This window comes from Mya arenaria, chromosome 5, assembly GCF_026914265.1.
Source record: "Mya arenaria isolate MELC-2E11 chromosome 5, ASM2691426v1".
Taxonomy (NCBI): domain Eukaryota; kingdom Metazoa; phylum Mollusca; class Bivalvia; order Myida; family Myidae; genus Mya; species Mya arenaria.
In genome coordinates, this window is record NC_069126.1 from 61,439,373 (window position 1) to 61,465,523 (window position 26,151).

At 36.3% G+C, this 26,151-nt stretch overlaps 2 protein-coding genes across 6 annotated transcripts in view; one reads left to right on the forward strand and one right to left on the reverse strand.

The window, feature by feature from the left end:
- Window positions 1-7,666, forward strand: part of LOC128236152 (uncharacterized) — a 57,116-nt gene extending 49,450 nt beyond the window's left edge. For all 3 annotated transcript variants that reach the window (XM_052951024.1, XM_052951026.1, XM_052951023.1), the window contains exons 7-14: window positions 160-255; window positions 668-763; window positions 1,148-1,240; window positions 2,414-2,509; window positions 3,571-3,762; window positions 4,961-5,162; window positions 6,424-6,540; window positions 7,042-7,666. In XM_052951024.1, coding sequence (XP_052806984.1) covers window positions 160-255; window positions 668-763; window positions 1,148-1,240; window positions 2,414-2,509; window positions 3,571-3,762; window positions 4,961-5,162; window positions 6,424-6,540; window positions 7,042-7,099 — 950 coding nt within the window. In that variant the 3' untranslated portion in view covers window positions 7,100-7,666. The remainder of the gene's footprint in view (window positions 1-159; window positions 256-667; window positions 764-1,147; window positions 1,241-2,413; window positions 2,510-3,570; window positions 3,763-4,960; window positions 5,163-6,423; window positions 6,541-7,041) is intronic.
- A 2,252-nt stretch (window positions 7,667-9,918) lies between these two features.
- Window positions 9,919-26,151, reverse strand: part of LOC128236153 (serine/arginine repetitive matrix protein 1-like) — a 28,590-nt gene continuing 12,357 nt past the window's right edge. Inside the window, exons 1-4 of one of the 3 annotated variants that reach the window (XM_052951028.1) lie at window positions 23,994-24,214; window positions 19,806-19,954; window positions 13,312-13,431; window positions 9,919-12,193 (exon numbers count right to left, since the gene is read on the reverse strand). In XM_052951028.1, coding sequence (XP_052806988.1) covers window positions 10,226-12,193; window positions 13,312-13,431; window positions 19,806-19,919 — 2,202 coding nt within the window. In that variant the 5' untranslated portion in view covers window positions 19,920-19,954; window positions 23,994-24,214 and the 3' untranslated portion in view covers window positions 9,919-10,225. Of the gene's footprint in view, window positions 12,194-13,311; window positions 13,432-15,660; window positions 15,751-19,805; window positions 19,955-23,993; window positions 24,215-26,151 lie in introns of those variants that run through there. The other 2 variants (XM_052951027.1, XM_052951029.1) reach the window with 2 other exon arrangements.

A 26,151-nucleotide genomic window follows, 5' to 3' on the forward strand; every position in this document is an offset into this window, starting at 1 on the left:
ACGTGGTATACACACACTGATGTCCATGACCTTGGAGTAAGATTATTGGTCCCAGCCATGACTGAGCTCTTGGAAAACAACACCTACAACAATTTAAAATAGCTTAGTAGTACTGAGCTTCAAGTATTTGCATTTATTGAGCTCCATTTCCTACCCCAGTGGAATGCCGGCCACAATGCCAGAACGGTGGGCGCTGTCTCCACTCCGGAAGTTGCTTCTGTCCAAGCGGATTCACCGGCAGTGCTTGTGAACATGGTAACGCTCATGCATATATCTTTAAACTGAAACAATTACTCAAGTGGTAATTTGTGTACGTTAAATGTATCATCAGTCAGCCTACTAATTTATTTAAGATAGGGCCATACCAAATAGATGTTAAGCCTCAGGTTCCAATTTCATAATATTCCTACCAGATAGGGAAAGATACTCCTAAATTATACTTCTTTGAGGTATATGCAACAGCCGTACTCAATTCTGCATGGCCAAATGAAGACCATTTTTACGTAATCCGTTTCCATCACAATATTGCATTGTGAACCTGTTTTTCAAAGAACTCACTTTTGTCATCAGTATCTCTTCTCTTTATAAAAGGAGAAATATTGTATTTGAAGATGTTCAGTAATCGATCAATAGGGCTTAGAAAATCAAACAAAAAACTTTTTACCAGACATGTGTGGTGTTCAGTGCGAAAACGGCGGCTGGTGTGTTGGTCCAGGTCTCTGTCAGTGTCCGCCTGGATTTACGGGGAATCAGTGCGAAACAGGTTAGTTCGAACACCACCAATACATTATACATAAGGTTACATCATCATGAATTGCTTTTGTTCAAGGTAATATAATTGTACAATGAAGTGGCTGACTTTCAAATCAAATTGTTTTAAGAATGTCAAATCAACTCAAAGATATAATTAAAATTGAAATAGATTTGTCCGCCTCTTGCCATTTTATTACAATAAACTCGTACCAGAAAGTCATACCACTTATAGGTCTGTGTATTACATATGGCGAAATATTACCGAAGAAAACTATGGAAAGTTTGGCCCATTGTATTGTTCAGAACATATCGTTGTAAAACGTTCACTTTCGTTTCGACAATATGACGGTTCTCATTATTTTGCATATATTCCAAACCATGTTTCCCCATCCAGCTGTGTGTGATCCACCATGCGGTCCCAGGGGTCACTGTCTGAGGCCCGGTTTCTGTTCCTGTCCATACGGTTACATGCCACCAAACTGTGATCGTAAGTAAGCTCTCGCGCAATTATTAATAATGTTTAGCAATTCTGAACAATTGCTTGACTTAGTTTAGCTAAAACTATTTTAGAACGACTGTGAAACAAGTCAAAACAACATTAAATTATTCATTCTCGTTGGCACGTTCATATGCGAGAGTGTGGTCTTTTGATGTGGGGTAAACCGGAGTACCCGAGGGAAACCCATTTGTCCGGCTTGGTAACCATTAACCAAATTCACATGCTTCCAGGCCAGGTATCAAACCCAGGTCGCCTAGGTGAGAAGCGAGTGCGCTAACCACTGCGCTAATCGGACAACCCATCTCGACAGCTTGAATTTGAGCCAGCATGTGGTCGTAGAGTTGAATGTATCAGCCAAATTCAACTTGCGAATTGAGTGTCCAATCAAGACTCCAAACACTCGATATTGATTTTTCACTAAGATGTACTTTATCCGGTTTGAACGAGGTGCAGTTTGTAGGTCTTACCACGTGACGCTGTTCACGCTTGTTCGCTTGTTGTTTAAATATTTAGTTTTCAGACATACTCTGTGGATCTCAACACGTGTCAATGTCCACGTGGTTATGTCTATGTCCACATGGTTATGCCATTGTCCATTTGGTTATGTCAATGTCCACATGGTTATGCCATTGTCCATGTGGTTATGTCAATGTCTACGTGGTTATGTCAATGTCCACATGGTTATGCCATTACCCATGTGGTTATGTCAATGCCACGTGGTTATGCCATTGTCCATGTGGTTATGTCAATGTCCACGTGGTTATGTCAATGTCCACATGGTTATACCATTGTCCATGTGGTTATGTCACTGTCCACGTGGTTATGTCAATGTCCACATGGTTATGCCATTGTCTATGTGGTTATGTCAATGTCCACGTGGTTATGTCAATGTCCACATGGTTATGCCATTGTCCATGTGGTTATGTCAATGTCTACGTGGTTATGTTAGTGTCCACGTGGTAATGTCAATGTAACTCTTTTTAAATCAGTTGATCTTCGGTTTCAGTCAACTGCATTCTACCCTGTATGATCGGCGGCAAGTGTGTGGGCCATAACACGCGCTAGTGTCCACGTGGTTATGGCAACGTCCACGTGATAATGTCAATGTCCACGTTGTTATGTCAATGTAACTCTTTTTAGATCATTTTTTTTCGTTTTCAGCCATCTGCCTCCTACCCTGTATGAACGGCGGCAAGTGTGTGGGCCATAACACGTGCCAATGTCCACGTGGATACGTGGGCCAAGACTGCTCAATACGTACGTAATTCTATTTGCAAAAACATGCTCGTCTATCATGATACTTCTTCAACTTAAACTTATATCTACAGTCACAAAGAAACATAGGTTTATATTTGCAGATATTTCGTGACTTAAAAATGTAAATACAAGACGATTCTAAAGCATTGTGATATTATTTAATGTCGTCTGGCACCTAAATACATAAACCACATGTTTGGTTTTTCTAAACCCTTTTAATTGTACGGTATCACCATCGTTCCTTCGACAAAGAAATTCGTGCTTTTATTTGCAGACATTTCGAGGGATTATGTAGGAGGGTTCCAAAATTATTTGATGGCATAAATTAAATATTGTATGACACGTTCATAAATACGTGCTTCTATTTGCAAAACAAATGATACTGCTTAAACTTATAGCTACTGTGACAAAGAAACATGTGTTTACATTTGCAGATATTTCGTGACTTAAAAAGGTGAACACAAGACAATTCTAAAACATTTTGATGGAATTTATTTAAAGGTCGTCTGGAACCAAAATACATTAACCGCAAAATTGGCTCCCCGAAACGCTTTTAATCGTATGGTATAACCATCGTTCCTTTAACAAAAAATACGTGATTTTATTTCCAGATATTTCGTGGGATTATGTAAGAGGGTTCTAAAGATCTTTGATAGCATTTATTTAAATATTGTATGACATGTTCATACATAAACCGCATTATTTCATCCCACAGCCATTTTCAAATGTATAATATACATTATTTCAGTGAAAAGGAAATACGTGCCTCTGAATTTCAGCTTGTATGTGGTCTCCCATAACAGTTAGAAAAAATGTGCAAATGTCTCTCTTAAATAATGAAACAAAATGGGTCATCGTTGTACATTTCGTTCATTACAAAAAAATCGTCTGACGGTGCTTTTAGAAAGATTCCTGGAAATGTTATTCTCTAATTCCTAGTTGTTGTTTTTAAAGATGTCTGTCATGACATCCATCTGCAAAGGTTATTTTCTGAAGGATGTTTAAAGTAATATGCTTTTAGCAAAACCCTTGTTGATAACTCGCATTTATTCTTTTTACAGCAATTTGTCGTCGTGGTTGCTACAATGGCGGCCGCTGTGTTGCTCCGAACAAATGCGCATGCGCAAGCGGTTTTGTTGGTTCCCGGTGCCAGAAAGCAGTTTGCGACCCGGCTTGCCAGAACAAAGGACGTTGTCTGTATCCCGATGTGTGTCAATGCAAGCGGGGATTCAGTGGTCTGTTCTGCGAAACAGGTAGGTTTTATGTGAACATTCTGCATGGTTAAACTTTAACATTTTATTCATATTTATGCGACATTACTTGATTAAAATCGTTACCATCCGCTTCCTATATATTTTTCTTAAGGAAGATACATGGATAACAATGTTTATGCATTTATATGTACTGTGAAATCATTAATGTTCGTGGGGCATTAATGTTCGTGGTTTTCGTGGGTTGGGTGAACCACGAATTCAAGATCCCACGAAATATAAACCCTTTATTCACTTTTTCAATTGCCTTGTTACGTACATACTCTAGTATATTCTTTACAGAGGTCGCAGTATACAGTGTTAAAACCTGTCTCACTGTATATCTTACGATCATTATTCTGTTAATATATTATAACTGCCATTAACAAATAATCAACCAAATCAATTAAATGTGTTTTATGCAGCAAATGACAGTTATAAGCACGTGTTTAAACGTGTGCTGTTAATGAAAATCTCCAAGTTTACAAGATGTGCGTGATGAGTGTCCATACTCGATTTTTTTATTTAATAAAATAATTAATCGATTACTAGTATATTGAAGGTAACTAAGCACCGAACGTGACAATATACGCACCTTTTCGGTGTTTTCACAGTTTGCAAAATTCTTAATTGGCATTCAATTGCTTCCCCTATCTGTATTTATGATCAGGGTACATCTTCTTTTATTACCTTTATTCCCAATTAAATCGATAAGTGACATGGGTATATGCACTAATTGGCATGTCGTACCACATTAGCGAGTGTCATAAACCCAGTGACGTAGAAGACGGAAATCACGGGCCAGCGCGTGGATATTATGCAAACCACGAAATTTCATGCCCACGAACATTAATGATTTCACAGTATCTCACAACCCTTTCCTAGTATATTTTATGTAAACTTCAAGCATAAACCTAATCAAACAACAGTAGACAGAAGCCCCCAATGTCATATAAATACGTCAGATCTCAATCTCATTTTTAACTTATTTATCCATTAGACAGATATTCAAAATTGTACATATTTTTACATATATTTAAACGTGCATAATCTCATAGAAAATGACAATTAAAACCCTTTTTCACGATTCCAAATGAAAAAAACCTACAGCGAAAAAGGATATTGAGTACAACTCATTGTTTTTTCTCAGAAAATTATATTTGAAAATACCATATACGAATTATTTTTCTTTATCTTGTAGCTGTGTGCAGAAAATCCTGTAAGAACGGAGGGGTTTGTGCCGGTGGGAACCGTTGCACGTGCCAAGAAGGGTTCAGAGGTCGCTGGTGCCATAAACCAATCAGATCGTCCAAATGTCGTCACGTGTGTCAAAATGGCGGACGGTGCCGGAAAAATAAGTGCAAATGTACTCCCGCCTTCCATGGCGAACGATGCGAGAAGAGGTGAGATTTTTTATATAAAACCATATTATATTGTATAGTTATACAGTTACAAGTACATATCACACATGTAAGATACAAGTTTACAAATGGGTCGGGCCATAAGCTTTTTACAACATTAGCATAGGGCAACCCTGGAAAAGCAATGCTTATAATAAATGTAATAGATTCGAATGGGTACAGAAAATAGAATATTTGTCAAAGAAGTTCAAAGTAAAAATCAATGAGATTGAATTTAGATTTGTAAAATAATCAGATAAACAAACAAAACAAAAAATAAACATGTCCACAGTGCCGCGTTTTTTCAAACTTAAGGGATATATTGTTCTTAAATAAATCGAAGACAGTGGAAAAATCAACACAAGACGGATCCTGAAGTATTGCTACATTTGTTTCGAATTCAAGCGATACAAATGCACTTTAAACAGATCGCTCAGTTCTCTCTGATGCTGGGATCAATTTCATTTCAAACTTTAAGCCATGATGGTAAAATTGATGATGAACATGGATACTGAAGACTTTCAAACTGTTTAGCTCAATAAAAGCAACAATTAAAAATATAATAAAAGACGGTTCTTTTAAAGAACGAAGTCATATGAACTAGATTTACTAGATTTACTACTGAAATCTGAGAAAAAAGTACATTTTCAGGTGTTAAACATTTTAATGAATAGCTTTTTTCTGTACTTTACAAGGTCATTATCATTTTGTGTAATATATAATACATACATTTTTTAATAGTAAGTATAAAGCTATAATAACATTTTAAGTGATATAGTGTAACATTGTATGCTTTAAGACACTATACCTATATTATTATTGCCTTTTAGATTTTTAAGCATGATCATTCACTACCAATAAAATAAAATACTAAGCTGTTTTGAGTTAAGATGATGAAGATTGAAGATTGAAGATTGAAGATGATGATGTTGTTGATGATGATGATGAAGATGATGATGATGATGATGATGATGATGATGATGATGATGATGATGATGGTGGTGGTTGTGGTGGTGATGATGATGATGATGATGATGATGATGATGATGATGATGATGATGATGATGATGATGATGATGATGATGATGATGATGGCGACGAAGACGACACAACTTTAATTATGATGATGATTAAAGTATTGATAACTCGATGACCATGATGGCGTTAAATTGATGATTTTGATCCTGAAAGTTTCAGAAAATGACGGTATAGAATAGCTTAACGGTTATCATTTTGTGTCACGCTTCCGTTTCTGCCATTCCAGGAAATGCCACTACCAATCCTACCTCATCCCGTACGTGGACACCTACCCCAAGTTGGAGCGGTTTGATGTCGTCACTTCCTGTAAACTGTGGCCATGGGCTACCTGTGTCGAAACAAGGTACGTTTGAGTTCGCTATTTTTATACTAAAACATCTTTGAAACATAAGACAAATGGTCACTTTATTAAGGCCAAAAAAATTGTTTGTTAAGGGTAACCTTCCCAAATTTTTTAGGTAGGGTAGGTAGGGATTTTTTTTTCTTTTTTTTTCAAAATCTGTCGTAAGTTCAGAGTGTTTCCTTGCACATGGCAGTCTTTCCTACATTACTGTCATTGCCTGACTTTTTTATCATATAAACAATAATTCTGATCGTCCAATTCGCATTTATCCGCCCTTCGTAACTCTCTATTGGCTAACAAATATTTTTTTTGCTCAGAAACGGAAACAAATAGGTCGGCGCATTTTTATAGGTAGGGTCGGGTTACCCGAAACAGACATATATTTTTTTTAGGCCTAATTACGCGTGACAAAGAGACGTTTTAGTTGGTCAATTATCGAATATAAAGATTGATCAGAACTGTTTTCAGCTTCCTGTATTCTTATGTTCTTCTACATTTCAGAATGCAGTATGTGCTGACACCAAGAACCTTATATCGCTCCGAATATCGATGTCTATAGCCGGACAACGGTGTAAGCTTCAGGACGAAAACGGAAACTACCAATCCATTTGTAATGAAAGAGGAAAACAATACTCTTTAAACAATTGCAGTGGTACTTTTAGTGAGAACATTGTCAATACATCATAATCTTGTAAGTTCATGAACCATCGAGTAAAATTGGATACACGCAACAAACCATGTTAGTGAAGTTAAAGCTGCACTCTCACAGATTGAACGTTTTGACAACTTTTGTTTATTTTTTGTCTTGGAACAAGCCAATTTCTGCGAAAATCCATGGAAATCAGTTATATAAGACTGCTGACAAAAAAATAGATCGCAGATTTTTATATTTAAGTTCAAAAATTGATGTTTTATGCATTTTTCTTAAACCGTTAGACGGTTTAAGCCATAAAACATTAATTTTCGAACGGAAATATGAAAATCTACGATCTGATTTTTTGTCAACAATTTTATATCATTGGTTTGAATATATCTACACAATAATTTGCTTATTCCAAAATAAAAAAGTTGTAAAAATGGAAAATCTGTGAGAGTGCAGCTTTAAGGCCAATATAAATTTGCTAGATTTTCATCCATTTTTATGGGGGGGGGGGGGGGGGGGCATTTTATTTCATTTTTTGTTATTTTTCTAAGATGACTGTATCACCATTGAATATGTGTTCATGCTCTGTTTTAGTTGCATAAGGGACCATATTCATGTGTGTTACACAACACACGAACACGGTCGCTACAATGCTTCTATTTTAACATATGAATGTTATTCATCGACACCTTTGATATGAATAGACGCCGTTCTCGAACAGTACCGGACCGATAACCAGATACACACCCTAGTTCAACAGTTTTTTAGTCAATAGAATTTTAGGGGCGGCGGAAAAAAGAGGGGGCTGGCGGGGATGAAAATCTAGCAATTTATTTATACTCGCCTAACGAATGTAAACATTTTAGTTCGCCGGTTCCTAAGGCTGACTTTAAAGCGAAGACCACGAAGTTGATATACTTTAACTCACAGTTTGTGTTTATACTCATGACCGAAAACTGTAAATCCTAAAAAAAATGTTTCAAAAGCTACACTTCTCACTTTTATTCCCACTGTAATAAGTCACGTGTTGGGAAACACTCTTATTAAATACGATTGATTTTCTAACTGTTGAAGTGGTTTTGCCGGTTAAACATTGTAGCAAAATCGAAGAGATGATTGAATGCCGATTGCGTTATTTTAGGAGATACGGGTATAATGTAAATATAATATTTTATTTCAAGGGAAATTGATGTGTTCTCTCTGCTTAGTTGACTTTGTTAATCATCGTTCTCTAAACTGAGAATGATTAAAGCAATTGTTTAGAGTTAATCAGAATTGTTAGATACATTCCGCTGTAGTTTTTGTAAATACGAATGTTATTTATTTAAAAATGAAGAGCCAGTAATTCTAAATAAAATCAGAACTAATAGAGAGTTTTGTCTTTTTACTAAGCCGGTTTAATTTTAAGAAATTTTCTTATGGGGCCGACACACTATAACGCCCTGGTCAGCGTCCTATGACGTTTGAGGAAACGTTGGTAATCGTACGTGATCGCTGGAATGGCGCCAATTAGAGCGTTAAGACAATGTCCTATGTTGTTGTTGTCAAGTTCAAAGAATGGCATACATGTGATAGTTGTTATTGAAATAAAGTGGATGAAGATAGAAATTTGTATTGAAAATATTGAGTAAGAAATCCGAATTCTTATTTGTCGTAAATTATCTTAAATGTATGTGTGTGTTTTTTATATTTACAATAAGTAAATACATGATAACATATAAGACCTGCATTCGTTATTGTACTAATACACGATTGATGTAACATCTAAACTTGAATACGAGTAGTTCATATTGAGATTTAGTTTGTGTTTTAACACGTGTCTAAAATCAAATATAACACAGTATGGTACAGATATCGTTGGAAGCAAGAAACACATTCATGGAAATAGCAGTCTCAGTTTTATCGTGTCTGTTAAGGTCATACCAAACTGGTGCTATGTTTAACGTTAGGCATTGTGGGCATTATAAAAGCTACCCGGCATTTAAAAAAAATGTTTTATATAGTTGCAAGTTCAATGATTTGCCTAACTAATCATGTTTTATTGGGCTCACGATAATCTTCTAAACATGTTTCATTATTGTTGTTTTCTAAATTTTTATTCTAGAAAACGAGTTCCATTTTTTGCTTTCGAAGCCTCAAAACCAGCAAGATAGCGCTATGCTCAATTTGGTATGGCCTTCTCGGTAAGGCATAAAAAAAAATACTTTTGGGTCGGGTTACCCGACCCTACCTACGGAATAGGCGCTGACCCTACCGTTTTTATAGTCAGTTTGAAAAATAAATGAAAAACTAAAAAAATATATATATATATATATATTTGGGCCTACCAACCCTACCTATTTTTGAAGAGGATGTAACCCTAACCAAACAATTTATTTTTTAGGCCTAGTATCGATAAATGCCACACCGTCAACGCCCACGTGAAACGGCTTATTACTAAGTAACGTACTACCCATTAACATCGTCATATACTGTACCTTTTCTACCTACGCTAGCCACATCATTGTTTACCTCGACAAGATGATGACAAAAACACACTTGTAAGCACGTAGCCGGGGCAGAAACTGCGTTCAAAATAGTAGTCCTTGTGTTTCACACACAACGTCAATAAACTAAAAAAGTATTCCTAATTTAGAAAACTCATTCCACTGAGTGAAATTATCAATGATTTAATCATCTGTATAATGCTCCAGGGTGTCATTCACGTCCGTGAGTGTGGAAAACAAATTACAAAACGCCTACTAGAATTTTATAGACAACAAAACAACAACTGCACCAAACCAACAACAACGGGGATAAACAAAATCAATGGTATTACATTATTACTAGAGAAGTTGGTGCTCATTAAAACGCACGAAAATCCGTTTGGAGCGTGGTTATTGTTTTCTACAAAGAGCATATATCGATGTATGCCATTGAAAATTATATACAAAAATAATAATGAAATAAAAAAAGTTTATTATTGCATCCATGTTTTACAATCGAAGCCACCACTCATATGACATTCCAACCAAACGTCCGGAATGAAATCCAGCAACAATCTTATGACTCCAAGAAGTTATTAATGTTGTTCTGAAAGTCCTTACTGAATATCTTCTTCTTCATGTTCAAGTTTACATCAGGTGGTAGTTTCCTTTGATTACCTCCTTTCAGTTGCTCCAGTTCAAAATCTGCTCTTTTCTCCAGCTGTTCGAGCGCCTTTTTCATTTCTTCCTCGTCGTTGTTGTTATTCGGCTTCTGTTTATTATTATTAGGTGCCGGAGCATTTTTGTTATTCGCCGGTTTGTTATTTGAAGGTGCCCGCGCTTGCACGTCGCTTCTGGCATTTGACTGTACCGGTTTTGGAGTTTTAGCGACTGTTGGTGCAACGCTTGGTATTTCTGGTTCAAAAGCATCTTGGTTGTCGTCAGAAAGATCAAGATCAATATGTAGATCATCGACATCTTTTTCTTCTTCTTCGTCGTCGTCTTTTTCTTTTTCTGGTTTCGGCTTGCCCCTGGGAGTTTTATTTGTCTTCTGTTTCGTCTTTTCACCTGTCAAATCAAATCTGATATTCTTTTTTCTCTTCTTATCCTTAGAAGGTTTCTTGTTTAATTCTTCATCGTTTTCGCTGTCAGATTCATCACTTTCGTCTGAATCTTGCTTTTTATTTTTGTGTTTCTTCCCTTTCTTTCCTTTTCGTTTTCCCGAGCTATCTTCATCTGAGTCACTGCTCTCATCAGATTCAGTATAACGCTTGGATTTGCCCTTTTTACCGCGTTTCTTCTTATTTTTCTTGTCTCTCTGACTTTGCACAACAATACTTATGTCTGATTCTGAACTGTTTCCACTCCGGCGCTTGTTTGCAACGGGTGGCAATAAACCGTTTTGGACAATGATTATTTTCTTCTTCTTTTTCGGCGTAGGTGGAAACGCCTGCGGCCAGTATCCACCGTTTGCACCGACGATAGCATACTCCACTGATGGAGACCTTGGCTTTGGGCGCATAAAGGTGTCCATCCTAGAAAGGCCTCTCACAATCGATTTAGCTCTTTCAAAGTCATAATCAAAGCTACCCCTTCGGGATTGAGATCGCCCACGGTCGCGACTTTTATTTCTCCTTGGGGAGTCAGAGTGGCGTCTGCGTCTCCTAGGCGACCGACTATAGGAGGAGTATGACGACGATCGGCTACGTTTCCGATCCTTTTTGCGCTTCGAGCGTTTTGGTGATTTTGATCTGTTCCTCGTGCTTTTTTTCTTTGCCTTCGACCTTGAACGTGACCTCGACCTAGACCTAGATTTCGACCTTGAACGACTTCGTGATCGTGTCTTCCTGCGTGACCTTGAACGAGAGCGACTTCGTGTCCTTGACCTCGCTCTTTGTGATGATGCTGCTGCAGCAACAACTACTGGAGCGACCTGAGTCACTCCCGGTGACCGACTTCTACGACGCTCCGGTGATTTTCTCACCGGTGTATCTTGTTTTCGCACTGGTGTGTCCGCTTTTCGTTGTTCCGGTGACTTTGGTTTGTCCTTTTGTTCAGGTACTGGTGTCTTAGATTTGGCCTTCGTTGGTTCTTCCCTTTGTGGAACTTCTTTCCTCTCAATGGCTTCTTTTGGTTGAACATTTTCTTTATTCTGTTCAGGCTCATTAACTCTTTGCCTTCGATCTTCATTGTTTGAATCATCCTGTCCTACGCCAATGTCTGGATCAAACTGACGCTTGTCCTCGGGCGGTTGTACGCCCTCTTCACTTCGGACGCTTGCGCGCGATGGCTGGGCCGTAGCTCTGTACTTCCGGGATTCGCTTCTTGAATCAATAGGAGGGAGGACCGGTGTGGTCTTTCTGGACTCCGATCTACTACGGCGTGAATCTACTCTGCTTCTTGGAGGTGTTTGGTTTTTGGAATCGGGTCGCGGAGTGGCCGTCTTAATGGGCGGTAACGGCGGTGTTGCTGACTTCCGGTTTGAAGGTCCGGGTTCTTGTGAATATGTGGAATACAAGCTCTTCTTAGATTCTTGCTTCTTCACCTAAAATATCAGTCACAAAAAGACGTAGTATGCAAATACTGATGTTAATAATAAAAAAACGCATGTGTTTTTTTATTTATTTAGAAACCAAGCTAAGCTTATCAAAATCATTTTTAAGATAATAATCTGTACATATCGCTCAAAGAAATAATAATCAATGGGACTAGTTGGCATGCGGAGCACCATGAGCAAAAGTTTGACGATCCGGGTGGTATTAAATATTGGTCATAATTGGATCTGAGAAAGGTGTAGCTAATCGGATTGCATTATATAATGAATACTGATCTATCAACGGATATAGACGAAAAATAAAGTCACTAATGTTTGGACATAAGATTGACTTTGATTGTATTGAATACCACCCAAGTTGTCAAGAAAATTGTAAATTAGCGAGTTTCAAGGACAATTGTTCAATATGTACGTTAACGAACCATGGATAAATATTATAAAAGGTTGGAGGATTTCGAACTCAAAGTTAAGCCAGTACTTTGAAAGTGTCAGAATGTATGCATTAGCTAGATAAAATAGATAATGTAATAAGAATATAAAAAGCAGTGTTCCGTATGACAAATGTCCGGTTGCTGACATTAAAGCAATATATATAAGGCACGATTTGTAAACAATGAAAATACTAATCTTATGAATACAAAAAAAGGCAAAACATCTGTAAAATCTAAATAATCACTTTGTCTAATACACTATGACGTAAAAAAGCTAATATTAAAGTCTTCATCAAATATCTACATTTATTCTGGTAAGCGACAAGCGTCTTTAAATGCCATTACTCGTTTATACACGAGTACTTTTTGGGCTAAAGAGAGTTCGTTAGGATTCGACGCTCGTCTTTGTCTATTCTTTCTGCTCGAGACAGATTTTGGTGAACGAGCTCTACTGTTCTCACATTCAAGTTCTGAGTCTGAAATACTGTCTGAATGATTCAATGGATGCATAAAACCTTTATTCAACTCTTGTAATGCCAAAAATGGCGGTTCTTTATAAGCTGGATCTAATTTTGGGGCTACAGAACTGTTCTTCAAATACTGGTCAATGTCACTGGTGCTCCGCGAACGCCGGCCTACATCGCTTATGATGTCACAGAATGATGAGTCAAAATTTACCGGTGACTTCCGGTTTGCCTGTGTGTGTTCCGGTGTAGGTGAGCGATTGTCGTCTGTTATGTGCGATATATCAACGCTTCCGGAATCAGCGTCCCTCTCGGGAGGCGGAGGCGCCCCACCCTGAAAATATATGAATATTTAATAAATGTTCATGCGGGTAAAACTGTTACCTGCAATATCTCGAGCTATCAATATCTCGAGTTATGTTTGTTTATTATTTGACCTCCTTACCTAGTTTTTAACCGGATTTTTCTCGGTATTTAAATCGAATGGCTCGAATTTTGGTCATGGGTATCGAATATTGTGTTAATTATGAAGTCACAAGAGTGTTGAACTGAATTATATATTTGATTTGCTTTATGTGACTTTGAACTCGATGGCCAAGCTGGAACGTCAATGAAGCGAGCCATTGCAACTTGTTAAAATATACGTCTTAGGCAATGTATGTATATGCCACAGCTCTATCAATTACTGCAATTACATTATTTTCCACTCATATTGACTTATATTTAAAGCTTTTTAATATCAAAGTTAACAAAGTAATGCACAAATCAATTGTAACCACGCTCCCAGGTCCGGGGAATAGCTGGGATTTTGAATTTCAGTTTAGCCAATTACAGGTAAAATCCCCGCCCTCCGGGGACAAATTGCTGGTAAAACCCCCGCCAAATGCCCCCGCACCCCGAAAACAAAACCACCGCATTCACTCGGCACTGCGAAGTCACTTGGAAGGTAAAAGCACGGCCCGTTTCCCCCGCTATCCCCGGTATACACCCGCTCCTGGGGGCCGTGGTTACAATTGACCGGTGCATTACGAAAACCGAAGCTGGTTTTGAATCCAACACCTGTGTAGAAACACCATTTAGTAAAAACAGGCAAACGACCGTCTGCGGTTTATTGTTTGAAGAAAATCAGAAAATAATTGCTACATGCAGAAGCTCCACAATGTTGTTGAAACTGTTCACAAAACTATGCATTTGTTACTTCAAGCAAAACTTTCGAAGCCGGTTTTCAAACCGCAAAAACCCTTGAAACCAAAACTGAAAATTGTTTGGTATGAACAAAAACGCCCTTAATGGTATGATGCGAATATAAATTACCATACAAATAGCTGTTATTCGTTAAACGGAGATAAAATAATATACAAATACAAACTTCTTATTCTTCAAACAGCTTTTGCAAAAGATGTATGGTTAAATCCGAGGTTAACTGGTAATGGATGTCACCAGCCATCAGTTCTAAAGGCTAGCTCATACCGCAAGTTAGTATAGCAATTTCAAAAGAATTATTAAAGACGAAGAAGGCGAACGTTACTTGATTTTTGTATTATTTTAGACCTACTGGACCATACCCTCATCCTTTAACAACCCCTCCCCCTACCCAGGAATTATTCGAAATTTGGTGCTTCATGCCCATTATTCAATATGCGACTTAAATCAATTTTATGGTCATACATTATTGATTTCATTCACTCAGTTAGTCAGTAATTAATACCAAATAATCCGATTACATCGTTTTTGGTACAATTAAGACCAATATCGAAAACCAGTCCTGCACTCTGTGCCATTCTAATAGGTATGTAGAAAACACTATTATTTTCACACAAAAGTACGGTTAGCAGAAATAACTGGAGCAAACTCTTGTCATCCCATGACACGTAAACAAGTTTCTAGACCTATAAATACAGGTTACATAACAATAATTCAGATAAGGTTAATTACATCAAGTCAATACTTGTTCCAACGGATTATTTATACGTTAGGCTTAACAAAACCAGAGAACATGCAAAACGTTAAGTATACTTGTGAAATCTAACCTTGTAGACCAAATTCAGCAAACTTGTTTTGAACTATTGAATATTTCGTCTAAAAGTAGAATGTAGTCTCTGCTTAAGTACGTAAAATTTGAAGACTACCTTAATATCTTACCCAAATCTCTACGTTTTACTTTTTTGCATTACCGCTACTAGCAACCATTAATTTCTTATCGAAGTCGGTAGAAGATGACAAAATGATGTACCACATGTCAATATAAAGTGTGCTTTTTGTAATTTAAACGGTACATACAGAATCGTTTTTAATCAAGACCTTATGTCTTTTTTAGCGAAGTTGTAAACTGTAAGAACCAATATACCTTAATAACACCCTCCCCCCCAAAAAAAAAATAATAAATAAATAAATAAATAAATAAATAAATAAATAAATAAATAAATAATATTAAAAAAAATTGTAAAATTATAGTTAATCACTTTAATCGAAATTGATCATTGATAAAAAGTTGTTGTTGTTTTTTATCTCACTACACATTCCCCAACTAAATAATTATTCTGAATAAATATAAATTCCAAACCTGTCGTACAGCCGCCATTAATCCACCTCTTATTGAGTTTTGAGAGAGAGAGAGAACTTGACAACGAGCAAAATTGCCAGTAATCGAAACTCTTCGTGCATTCTAAGAATGTTTACACTTTTTTCTGTTGTTTTTTTCTGTTTTATTTTCAAAAGCATCAACATCGATGAAGACCTCTGCGAAAGGCAGCACAATCAGATTGAATAAGTAAGTGGGCTAGCAACCCTAGCGACGCTTCTGAGCTTATACATATTTAAGTTACGTGACGGTGCGTTCATGTCCCTCGCTAAGCATGGTTGAAATAAATTATTTTCTATACTTTTCTTTTTGAACAGAAAAAAAACACATCAAAACTTCGAGAAATAAAAGTGTGTTCGAAACATTAACCACATATGATCGTTTTGTATCTACTGACGAAGGCGCTATGACGACATGTTTAGTGTTAATACGAAAATTTAAAACAAAAATGTATTTCTGTAAACGAAAGCTTTTGACTTCCAAGTGACCAATAATGCAAACGTAGGGAAACAAATAGTGGATTTAAGGGTAAATGATAGGGATAGTAGGGTTGTTTACCTCTCTTTTCACATTTTCACATGTACATTTAATGTATGGTTCCAAATAAGTATTTGTCAAACTGGTTGAAATCTAAAGTGACATTGAGCGCTTCAATTCCCTGCATTCTGACCAATTCTGATTGCATTTCAGAGCACGCTGTTATTTTTCGACCAGCTGTACCAACAATTAGGGATAGTATCGAATTTCCAAAAAGAATAGGAGAAAGTATGAGCATAAAAAGGTTCAGCAATGCCCGCATGAAAGTATGTTTTGCACCAGTCAATCGTAACCATGCCCCCCACCCCCTGGTCCAGGGGCATACCGGGGATAGCGGGGGAAATGGGCAATGTTTTACCTTCCAGGTGGCCCCGCAGTGCCGACATATTCGTTCTTTAACGGGATTTGTCCTTGTCTAAGCCTAGGGTTGCCCGGTAATTAACGAGATCTCGCGAGATATTTAAAAAAGATGGCGCCTCATCCTGATTCTCTCCAATTTGAAAGAATTCAGTTTCAACTTGCATGGTGTCTCCGGGATGCAGGGGCATTTGGCAAGTCCCCGCTATTCCCCTGACCTAGATGGGGGCGTGGTTACAACTGACTTGTGCTTTACAGAAAATAAGCCTTAGTTTTTGATGCGTCATTACCAAAACATCGACAGCGCTTTGTCTTTGCGATTTTACCTTCAAGCTGCCCTCTTACATATTGTCAGTTTTGACACTTTTAAAACAAATGCCTCAGAATTGACTGATTTGGACATCAATACTTTTCAATTCAGTCATGTTAGATAATTCACAATAGAAAAAAATCAAATGTTTCGTAAAACTGCTGAAAAGTTCATTTTTCTTAAAGCGTTAGTAACGCTTTTAATCATAAAATATCAATTATCGAACTTAAATATGATAAAGTGCGATCTGATCTTTTGTCAGAAGTCTGATATCACAGGTTTCCAGATATTTACGAAAAAATGGCCCATTCAAAGACAAAAAAATATATATAAAGTTGTCAAAACTGTTAGAGTACATCTTTAAATAATTAAAGAACGAAATCGAGTATCGATAAGCATAACTCTATTTTGTGTTGTTCCAGCTGTCACTTGATAAGGTTAATACATATTTCATAACTCTTAAATATTTTGCTTTCTCGCAGAAAATAAGTGCCGCGGCTTCTATTTCAGACGGAGTATTTACTTTGACGACCATGACGCACGTAACTACCATGGGAGGTTTAAAACTCCAGGAACAAATTGATCCTCTATTGACAGATATTCTGAAAGCAGATATTTCTGTAGACAACTGACGTATTTCGTCCCGGGATGAAATAAGGGAATATTATTGTTTGGATGTTGACACATATCTATTTGCAGTCTCACCATTAATAAATCATCAAACACTTCACGTGATGATGTTTAAACATTTTGCGGAATGACCGACCAATCGATTTTGACAACTAAAATTATAAAACGAAACAAATATGTAGGAAAAAATAAGTGTCAAAAGTTTAAGATAACTGTTGTTCTTTGTCCGTATTTGATCATTAACTTTGTAATTAATACTGTTTATTCGAGTATGTCATTAATTGTGTCAATTCTGGTAAATGATCGACTTCGCCTTTGTGGCTATAAAGGTATGACGTCACCATTGCGTCATATGTACTTCCGTTGTGTGGAAAATTCTCAATAAAAAAATAATGTTTTCATGACTGATAAACATGTTTTCACATGCACAATACACTGTAAATAAAAAAAATATCCTTATTCCTGAAACTTTTATACCTTAAGTATCTATTATTGCTTGATTTATTATTTAGAATAGAGATTTAAGCATAAACTGCTGCCCTATAGTTGAAAGGTAATTTTGGAAGAACTGTCATGGCGGACTGTGCCATTTTGAGAGTTTGTTTTTCAAGTGGAGAGTTTTTTCTTAGGAATAACTTGACCCCCCTTTTTTATTGGCTTAAAAGGTAATTTAAAGCTTGTACTTTAAGAATATATATGTTTATCATAGTCTGCATTCGCTCGAAATGCCTTTAAATGTTGTCTAAAAATAATCATTTCACATTGAATTATAGAGGAAATGACAATGGTGGTGTGTAACCTAAAGTGTCAGTGATATGTCTTTAAAGTCTCCAAGGTGGTACCTAACAATCCTTGATCTACTTGATCAACACCCCTAGTTTTTATTTATATATTTTACATGTAATGTGTTGTTTGTGGAGTTTTGTGTACTGATGATCCATATTTTTGGTTTGTGATTCTTTGTTTTTGTGTTCTTTGTCATTGGCGTTGACTCTGTGGCATTGAACGGGGTTTAGTATTAAACTTTTGGCAACTGGACTTGTTTCTGTAGTTTTTCATTTAAAGTTAGACCTAACAATGTTTTTTTTCGTTGAAAAGATCTCTGTGTGTATACCACGTGATAAATGTTACGCCGGAAGACAATATTTTGCTTCGAATAAAGATTGATAACTATTTTTTTCTGCACCACTATAAATGAAACAAAGGTCAATCTATGCCGTTTTAAGAGCCCGCCTTCGTTTTATTTCCAGAGTTTGATAAGGTAATAGGTTTCCTCGATCGCTTCGATAAACCTTTTCCAAAATATTGTTTTTACAGTGCTCCATCAGGCGGTTTTGTAAAAAAGGCTTGTTGAAGTGTTTAAAATAAACTTGACTCTCAATAGAACTTTGTTTGTTGTTGTTGTTTGTTTTTGTTTTGTTTTTTGTTGTGGTTGTGTTTGTTTGTTTTTTTTTTGTTTTTTGTTTTTTTTTGTTTTTTTTTGGGGGGGGGGGGGTCACTTATAGAAGGCTTAAACTAAGACTTTAAAGTTATATCATTCGAAGCCAAATATTGCATTCCGTCGTAGCATTTATGACGTAATTTATCACGTGATATACACACACTGATAATTGTAGGTCGAGGTTGTTTAAACTACGCATTATGCGAGACAAGGAAATGGAAAGGGACATTGTTTACGTTGTTGTATGTTTAATGCCTCACAGGCCCTGATTTCTCCAAATATTATAAGCTTAACATACTTAAGGAGCTTTATTGAATAAAATTTCTTACTTTAACCTGATTCTTTTTAATAAAACTTGGTTTTACATGATATCTACACACATAACTTCCATACACAGTTGAATAGTGAGCGTAGCTTAATCGTGTTATTACAGACTTAACTAGTTTCGAGCAGTCGGTCCTAGATGTAAGTTAGGGATGGTTACGCTAATGCACCAGTGAATTGTAATAACGGCTCCCCCAAGTCCGGGGGTATACAGGGGATAGCGGAGGAAATGGGTCGTGTTTTTACCTTTCAGGTGGCCCCGTAGTGCCGAATGAATGCGATGGTTTTGTCTTCACGCCAAAAAAGCGGGAAATGGTCCTAACCTAGGGTCCCTGGGGTGCCGAGGCATTTGGCGGGGATTTAACCAGCAGTCCGTCCCCGCAGGGCGGGGATTTTACCAGGGCTTGGCTGGACCGAAAGTCAAAGTCCCCGCCATTCCTCAGACCTTGGGGCCGTGGTTACAATTGACTGGTGCATAATGATTAGAAAAGAAATTGTGATCTCATTTTAGTTGAACAACGAACTTACTCTGCGTTTTAGGAGGATTCGTTCTGCAAGAGTGAGGTTCTGGGGGTTGGGCTGAGACTTGGTTAGCTTGGTGTTCAGCACTCGCTTAGCGTTAACGAGATGGGTGCCATACATGTCTGCAAGCCGGCCCGTTAAACTGTTGTTCTCACCTGAAATAAAGTAACAACTTCTTACATAATATGAATTACGGAAGCTTGTGTACCTAATTATCTTTTCATGTCATTTGATAGGGTTTTCCGATGAAAGAAAGAATATGAATAATATACCAAAACAATTATAACAGGCAAGGCTTTTCGTCATCAACAGACTGCAACGTCATTTTTCGTCCGATTTCAATTCAATAAACATCAAACTACAAGAAATACATTTATAACAGTTTTCGGTAATTCATTATTTTTTAAGTAGTCCGTAAGAAATACCCTTCCAAATGACACTGGTTGTGGCAGTAAATATTTCGCTATTTAGACATCTTTAGTGTACATATTAGATGAAACAAAATTGCAAAACATACTGCCAAGGTCAGTGCCTTTGCTTTGGAATTGTCGGGAAGTTAAAATAAACCGCATACAACAGGAATTGAAGCACTTTATGTGTTGGGGGACATGAAACTGGTCAAACCCCTGCCCACTGTTCCAGCATGGGGAAAGGTCTTTAACTGCGCATTTATTATAACGATGATATACATGCAGCACCTTTCGGTAAACCGGCTTCTCAAACCCTTTCTCCCCAAAAAGAAGACGAAACAGCTTATACACGACGGGTAAGCATTGGAGCCATAACATTTTGTTATGTGTTGAAAATGCTCCAATGCGTCTTCCGTTATAGTGCCAATGGGTGGAATATGGATGTAAACAGTGAGTATGGTTTCTTATTTTCTATTTTTAGAGGTTTATACGAGTAAATTTTAAAAAATGGAGAATGTTGTTCCACATAGGAATGGCTATGAGTTGTTCTAAATGTAAAAGTTCTGAATAAAATTTAAAATCTGATCGTCTAGAACTTGCATAACTTGCTAGATGTTTGTGTTGATGTCAACAACATAAAAATCTGGATTGTCGTGAGAATTGATATCGTACCTTAGGTTTAAGCAATTTCTATACATGTGTGTGGATTTTTTATTGACAAACGGTTGCCTCGTTACAAATTTTAGAACTTTATTTGTTATATTTGCTGCACTTTGCTCGATTTTCTGAACGTTGTGGTGCTCATGAATAGTAATTTAGTAGGAAACGAATTGTGAAAAAAAAACTGTAGCAATTACATGAAAATTAGCAATTTACTGAATTAATATAATTTTCGATTTTTTTAAAGCATGACCAACAACCGCACTGCTTCGCGAACTTAAAGGTTCATTTGGTATCTTATCAATCAATACTTGATTGCAAATGATCGTTGTAATTCTTATTTTGTATTTCCAGGTATTATAAGGCAAACATCTAACGATTGTGTTTATATATTTTCAGATGGGTGTTTTTAAAGGAAAAAGGAGGCGTGGCTATTCATGTCGAGAAAAAATCACTCCATAGCTTAAAATTTGCACAAAAAAAGTAGTTTACAGTCAATCACCTAAATTAACAAGCACTCCCTTGCAATCTCAGAGAAAAAAGATTCCTCGGTTTGCATTGGATAATTTCACTTTTGTGGGTAGATATTTCAGCATGTATTATAAGCGAAAAAACCCGTGCTCGTTTAGTAAGTTAAACTATCTTTTTTCCACTGCAGCAAGGGAGGAATCTTTTTTTCTGAGATGGCAAATTTCAACACATAACAAAATGTTATGGCTCCAATGATTGCCCGCCATGTTATAGTCAGACAAATTTTAACGCGTGAAATGTTTACAAACTATTGCGTTAAAGCATAGGCTGTGCCATCTGTATAGACATGTACTTTGCTTCCGCTTTTAAAATGGTTAAAAATGAAAGAAATTAAAAAAGTGAACATTTCACAAATTAAATTATAAGAACAAAAAAGTGAGGTTAGCTTAATCGTGTCTTAAGTTATTTTAGTTAAATCATATAAATACGTAATTCAGTGAGCTGTTGAGAAGTTTCTCCATGCAGACAGACTACGCCATCATAGAGGATATAGATTATTTATTCTTTTGCTCTACTGGAGAGAAAAAAAATAGTGTGTATTTATGAAGAATACAAAAAATATCTAGAATACAACCTACATTTGAAGCCAATAAAACTTCCAACTTCAATTATGAAGCACTAGACGTAAGCCTTAAGAATTTCAACTATCGCGGGTGTTTAAATGGACTGTACACCAGAATGGCACCAAAAAAGGTGTTTTTCTGTAACGAATCTTAGGACAATTTTCTAATAGAATGTGTTACGCTTTGATATCATAATTGTCAAAAAAGTACCAAAAATGAAACATTAATTGTGTCGGAGACCGGGTTCGAACCCGTGTCGCCAAAATTGCAGTCCAACGTCGTATCCACTGAGCTACGACGACTAACTCTAATTGAGTGACATAATTAAGTTATACACCTACCTTGGTAATATCACGTGATAACATTGACTAGCCAATCACGCATAAGGAATGAATTCTACCTGGTAGACATACCCAGTAATCTTTTTTAATGGAAAAATACGAAATAATTGCTAAACTTAAATAAATTGTAAACAATGTGGTACTTCAGTTAGTAAATTTCAATGCATTGTATACATCGATGCCAAGTTTATGTCAGTTTTCGACAATTTTCTTCTTTTTTTAGCTATTTTATCATACGGAGCACAGTCCCTTTAAATGCCCGCCTACTGTTACTTATCCGATACACACTCCCTGCGTTAGATATTGTGTCGACAATGTATCAGCCAATAAGGTTGTATTCTAAGTCAGTTTGATTACATGAAGGAATTTCTTAATGCTACGCTCACTCCGCCCACTCTTATTCATGAACACTTTACTTCATGTCATCTAACTATTGCTAAAACAAAATAATTTAAAGCGATCATGCTGAGTTGATCAAGGTTAAAACGCGTTCCCTTAGCAACGATAAACTTCTATTTATTGCCATCTTGGGAGCTTTAGACTTTCAATTCTCTAAACGCACAACCGTTTTAAACACTTATTTATGATTAAATATTAATAATTTACAATAAATTTAGCACTTGTTTACGCCGATTAAGTTCGCAAGGAATGTGGAACTACTGATTCCAGCATTCAAACCAGAACACGCTTGCGTGCACATTGTAACGCAAATAAATGTGGTATTGCACTCTGGGCATCATCGTTAGGCCAAAACAAATATATTATTCAACTAAAATAATAGGGTAGGTAGGTAGGGCCAAAGAAATGGTTTGGTTAGGGTTATAACCTTTTCAAAAAACAGGTAGGGTAGGTAGGCTATTAATTTACTTTTATTTAATAGTCTTTTTGTAAGAACGTTATTATAATTATTGGAGACTTGTGTTAAAGTTATCTTCTTTATAACGCTTTAAACAAATAAACTACATATTAAAACACACACTTAAAAATCTAGTTTTACTTATTGACTGTAAAAACGATAGGATCGGCGCCTATTTGGAGGTTCAGGTCGGGTAACCCGAGCCAAATGTTGTGTTTTAAGCCCTGGGCATAACTTCTTTATTTATTTATTTTTTATTTTTTATTTGAACACCGGAAAAACTGTACCAAACCGACCTGTAATCAGGGTAAAACGATTTTGTAGAAAGTTTTAAATTTTAACATGGTAAAATGTTAACATATTTTCTCAAATAATTTGTTTATTTAGGCAATTACTCAAAAAAAATAATCCACGTATCGTTCAAAAACGACAAATAAATGAAGAGTCGGGCGGAAAAATAGGATCGGTCGGGTATGTGAAACGTGTTTTCAAGATGTTTTAACGCCGTAAGCAGACCAGCATTCTCATATCAAATAGAAAATAATAAAGTCGGCATTATCTTTTTAAAGGAACGTCTTTTTCCCGATATACCAAATTAAAAATGCTTGAAAGGATTCTGAATAATGACGTTATGTGATACCCGAAGACGATAAAAAAACAACACCCAGATGAAACCAGGTGCAGAGATTCGTTCATAACGACCTTTTCATAAAGGAGTAGTCATATTTATTTGATCAAAAACACAATGTTTAAAAAAGAAAAGAATAAACTTCTCAATTAAATATGAAATATGTAGTCTAAAAAAAGCTTTTACAATAAAGAATAATTCTTACTTGATATTAAAGTCTCGCTCCCAAGTGTTTGATTGTCACAGCTCTAGTCATTTCCAGTTTTAAGTTTCAGTATGTATATAACACTGCTGTCAGTTTTCTCATGGTATTTGCTTGATAATGATTACTTAACAAGAAGGATTCACTTTTTTTCTGGAAAGAAATAGCCACATAATACACCTATATTTTTCTAGCGTTCTTCAAAACAGCGGGTTCTGGCAATATCACGCCATGATATCTAGCAATCAATTGTAGCGACAATAGATATGGGACAGGACATTACCAGGCTCTGAAAACATTGAATACCAATCGTTTTTCATTTATGAAAGAGCAGAATCCAAAATCGATTGGTCTAACATTAATAAAAGAAACGAGCGTTTCAAGTGCGGCTGGAAGTTGATTCCAGGTATCGATAAGTCGATATCGCGGATCTAGTGATCTTACATTTGATCTTTAAGAGAGGTTTAGGTATTAAGTCCCGCAAATGCGTAAAAAAATAATTGGTAGATTCATTATTGCAAACCATGTTATAAAAAGTCACTTTCATCAATGCAAAGCCATACTTTGAAAGAGTCAGAGAAATGTTCATTAGTGCAATTGAAGCTTGAATATTTAATATAGCACTTTATTACAATTGTTTGGGCAAAGCTTTCAGACGTTCGTTAACCGGTTTAATCGCCCAAAATCCCCCGCCCCGCTCCAGTGAGTTCTTATTTAGGGCATTCTTGTTGGTAATAAACTAGTTTTGGTTTAACATCTGTTCACGAACTGTGTATTTTTTGTAACAGTTTTTAAATAAAATGAAAGCAAGTTTTATAGTTTGTCATACGAAAACCGAAACTAGTTTTTGAAACTGTCGAAACCACCTCCAGAGGCAGTTCCGTCGGTTCGTTCCATCCGAAAACTATTTCACTTTAATAAAATGTAACATAATGATCTTATTAACGCCATTTTTATGATATAATTAGCTTTTAACAAAGGATATTTGTCTAACATGTTTTCATACTAAACATTTATTAAGTATTGTAGGGCATGTTTGATTGTTAATGTATGCGTAAGTGGCTAACAGCCGACTGGGTACAAATGCACAGTAATGCATTAGTTGTCATGTTAATTATAAAAACGTGTATGATTTTGGTTGTTAAGCTGTCACATTTGCCTCATATTCTTGGTATTTAAGTTGGATCATGTTTTAATAGGGTGAATCCGGGTTGATTCCGGATAGTGTTGGACTCACATGTCATGTTGCTAGAGATTACCTTTTTGGGAGCAGACGATGTTAGTCTGTCTTCTAGTAACTCACTTTTTGTAAATAGATATGTTTAAATTGTAAACTTAAATAAAAGTGTGAACTTGGAATCATTTTCTTTATGTTCAAAGCTAAGTTAAGAGTTTAGTTGGACACTTAGAGGGTTCTCCGTTGTGTTACGCTACAAAAAACACAATATGACGGACAGTCATCCAACAAGTATGTTGAAACACCATTTAGTGAAAACAAGCACACGACTTTCTGCGGTATTATTGTTTTGAGAAAATCAGAAATAATGGCTACATACAAAAGTTCCACCATGTTGGTGAAACTGTACATGCATTTGTTACTTCAGGCAAAACTATCGATACAGATTTCCAAACCGCTAAAACCCATAAAACAAAACTGAAACTAGTTTGGTATCAACAAAAACGCCATTAGTTTTTCACTTGCCACTCCAAAGTGGTTTCCCTTACATTTACTAATAACAATCAATTGGTTGGCATTGTGTAATATATCTTCTATCCCGTGACGTTGTGTGTCTCATGTTTATTTTTGAATGACCTTGATTAACGTGCCGTTCAACATTTCAGGTCACTGGACTTGTGCCTATAGTCTCGATTGTTTGATTAAATATCTATTTTCAAACTCAGAGACCTAAGATTTAATCAACTTCTTAAAATGAATCTTAATGACGTTAAAAGGGTGCGCGACGGTATGTGACGGCGGATTTATTTCCTTCGCCACCGTGTGAATTAAGTTATCTTGTGTACATGTACATATAAAACTCATTTAAAAAGAGCTTTGTTGTTTAGTTATTTTGTCCTGTTTTCTCCTTCTTAATATGCACAACATCATTTCATTAATAAATGAAACTTCCACTAGTCATCTTTGCTAATTTATCATATAGCA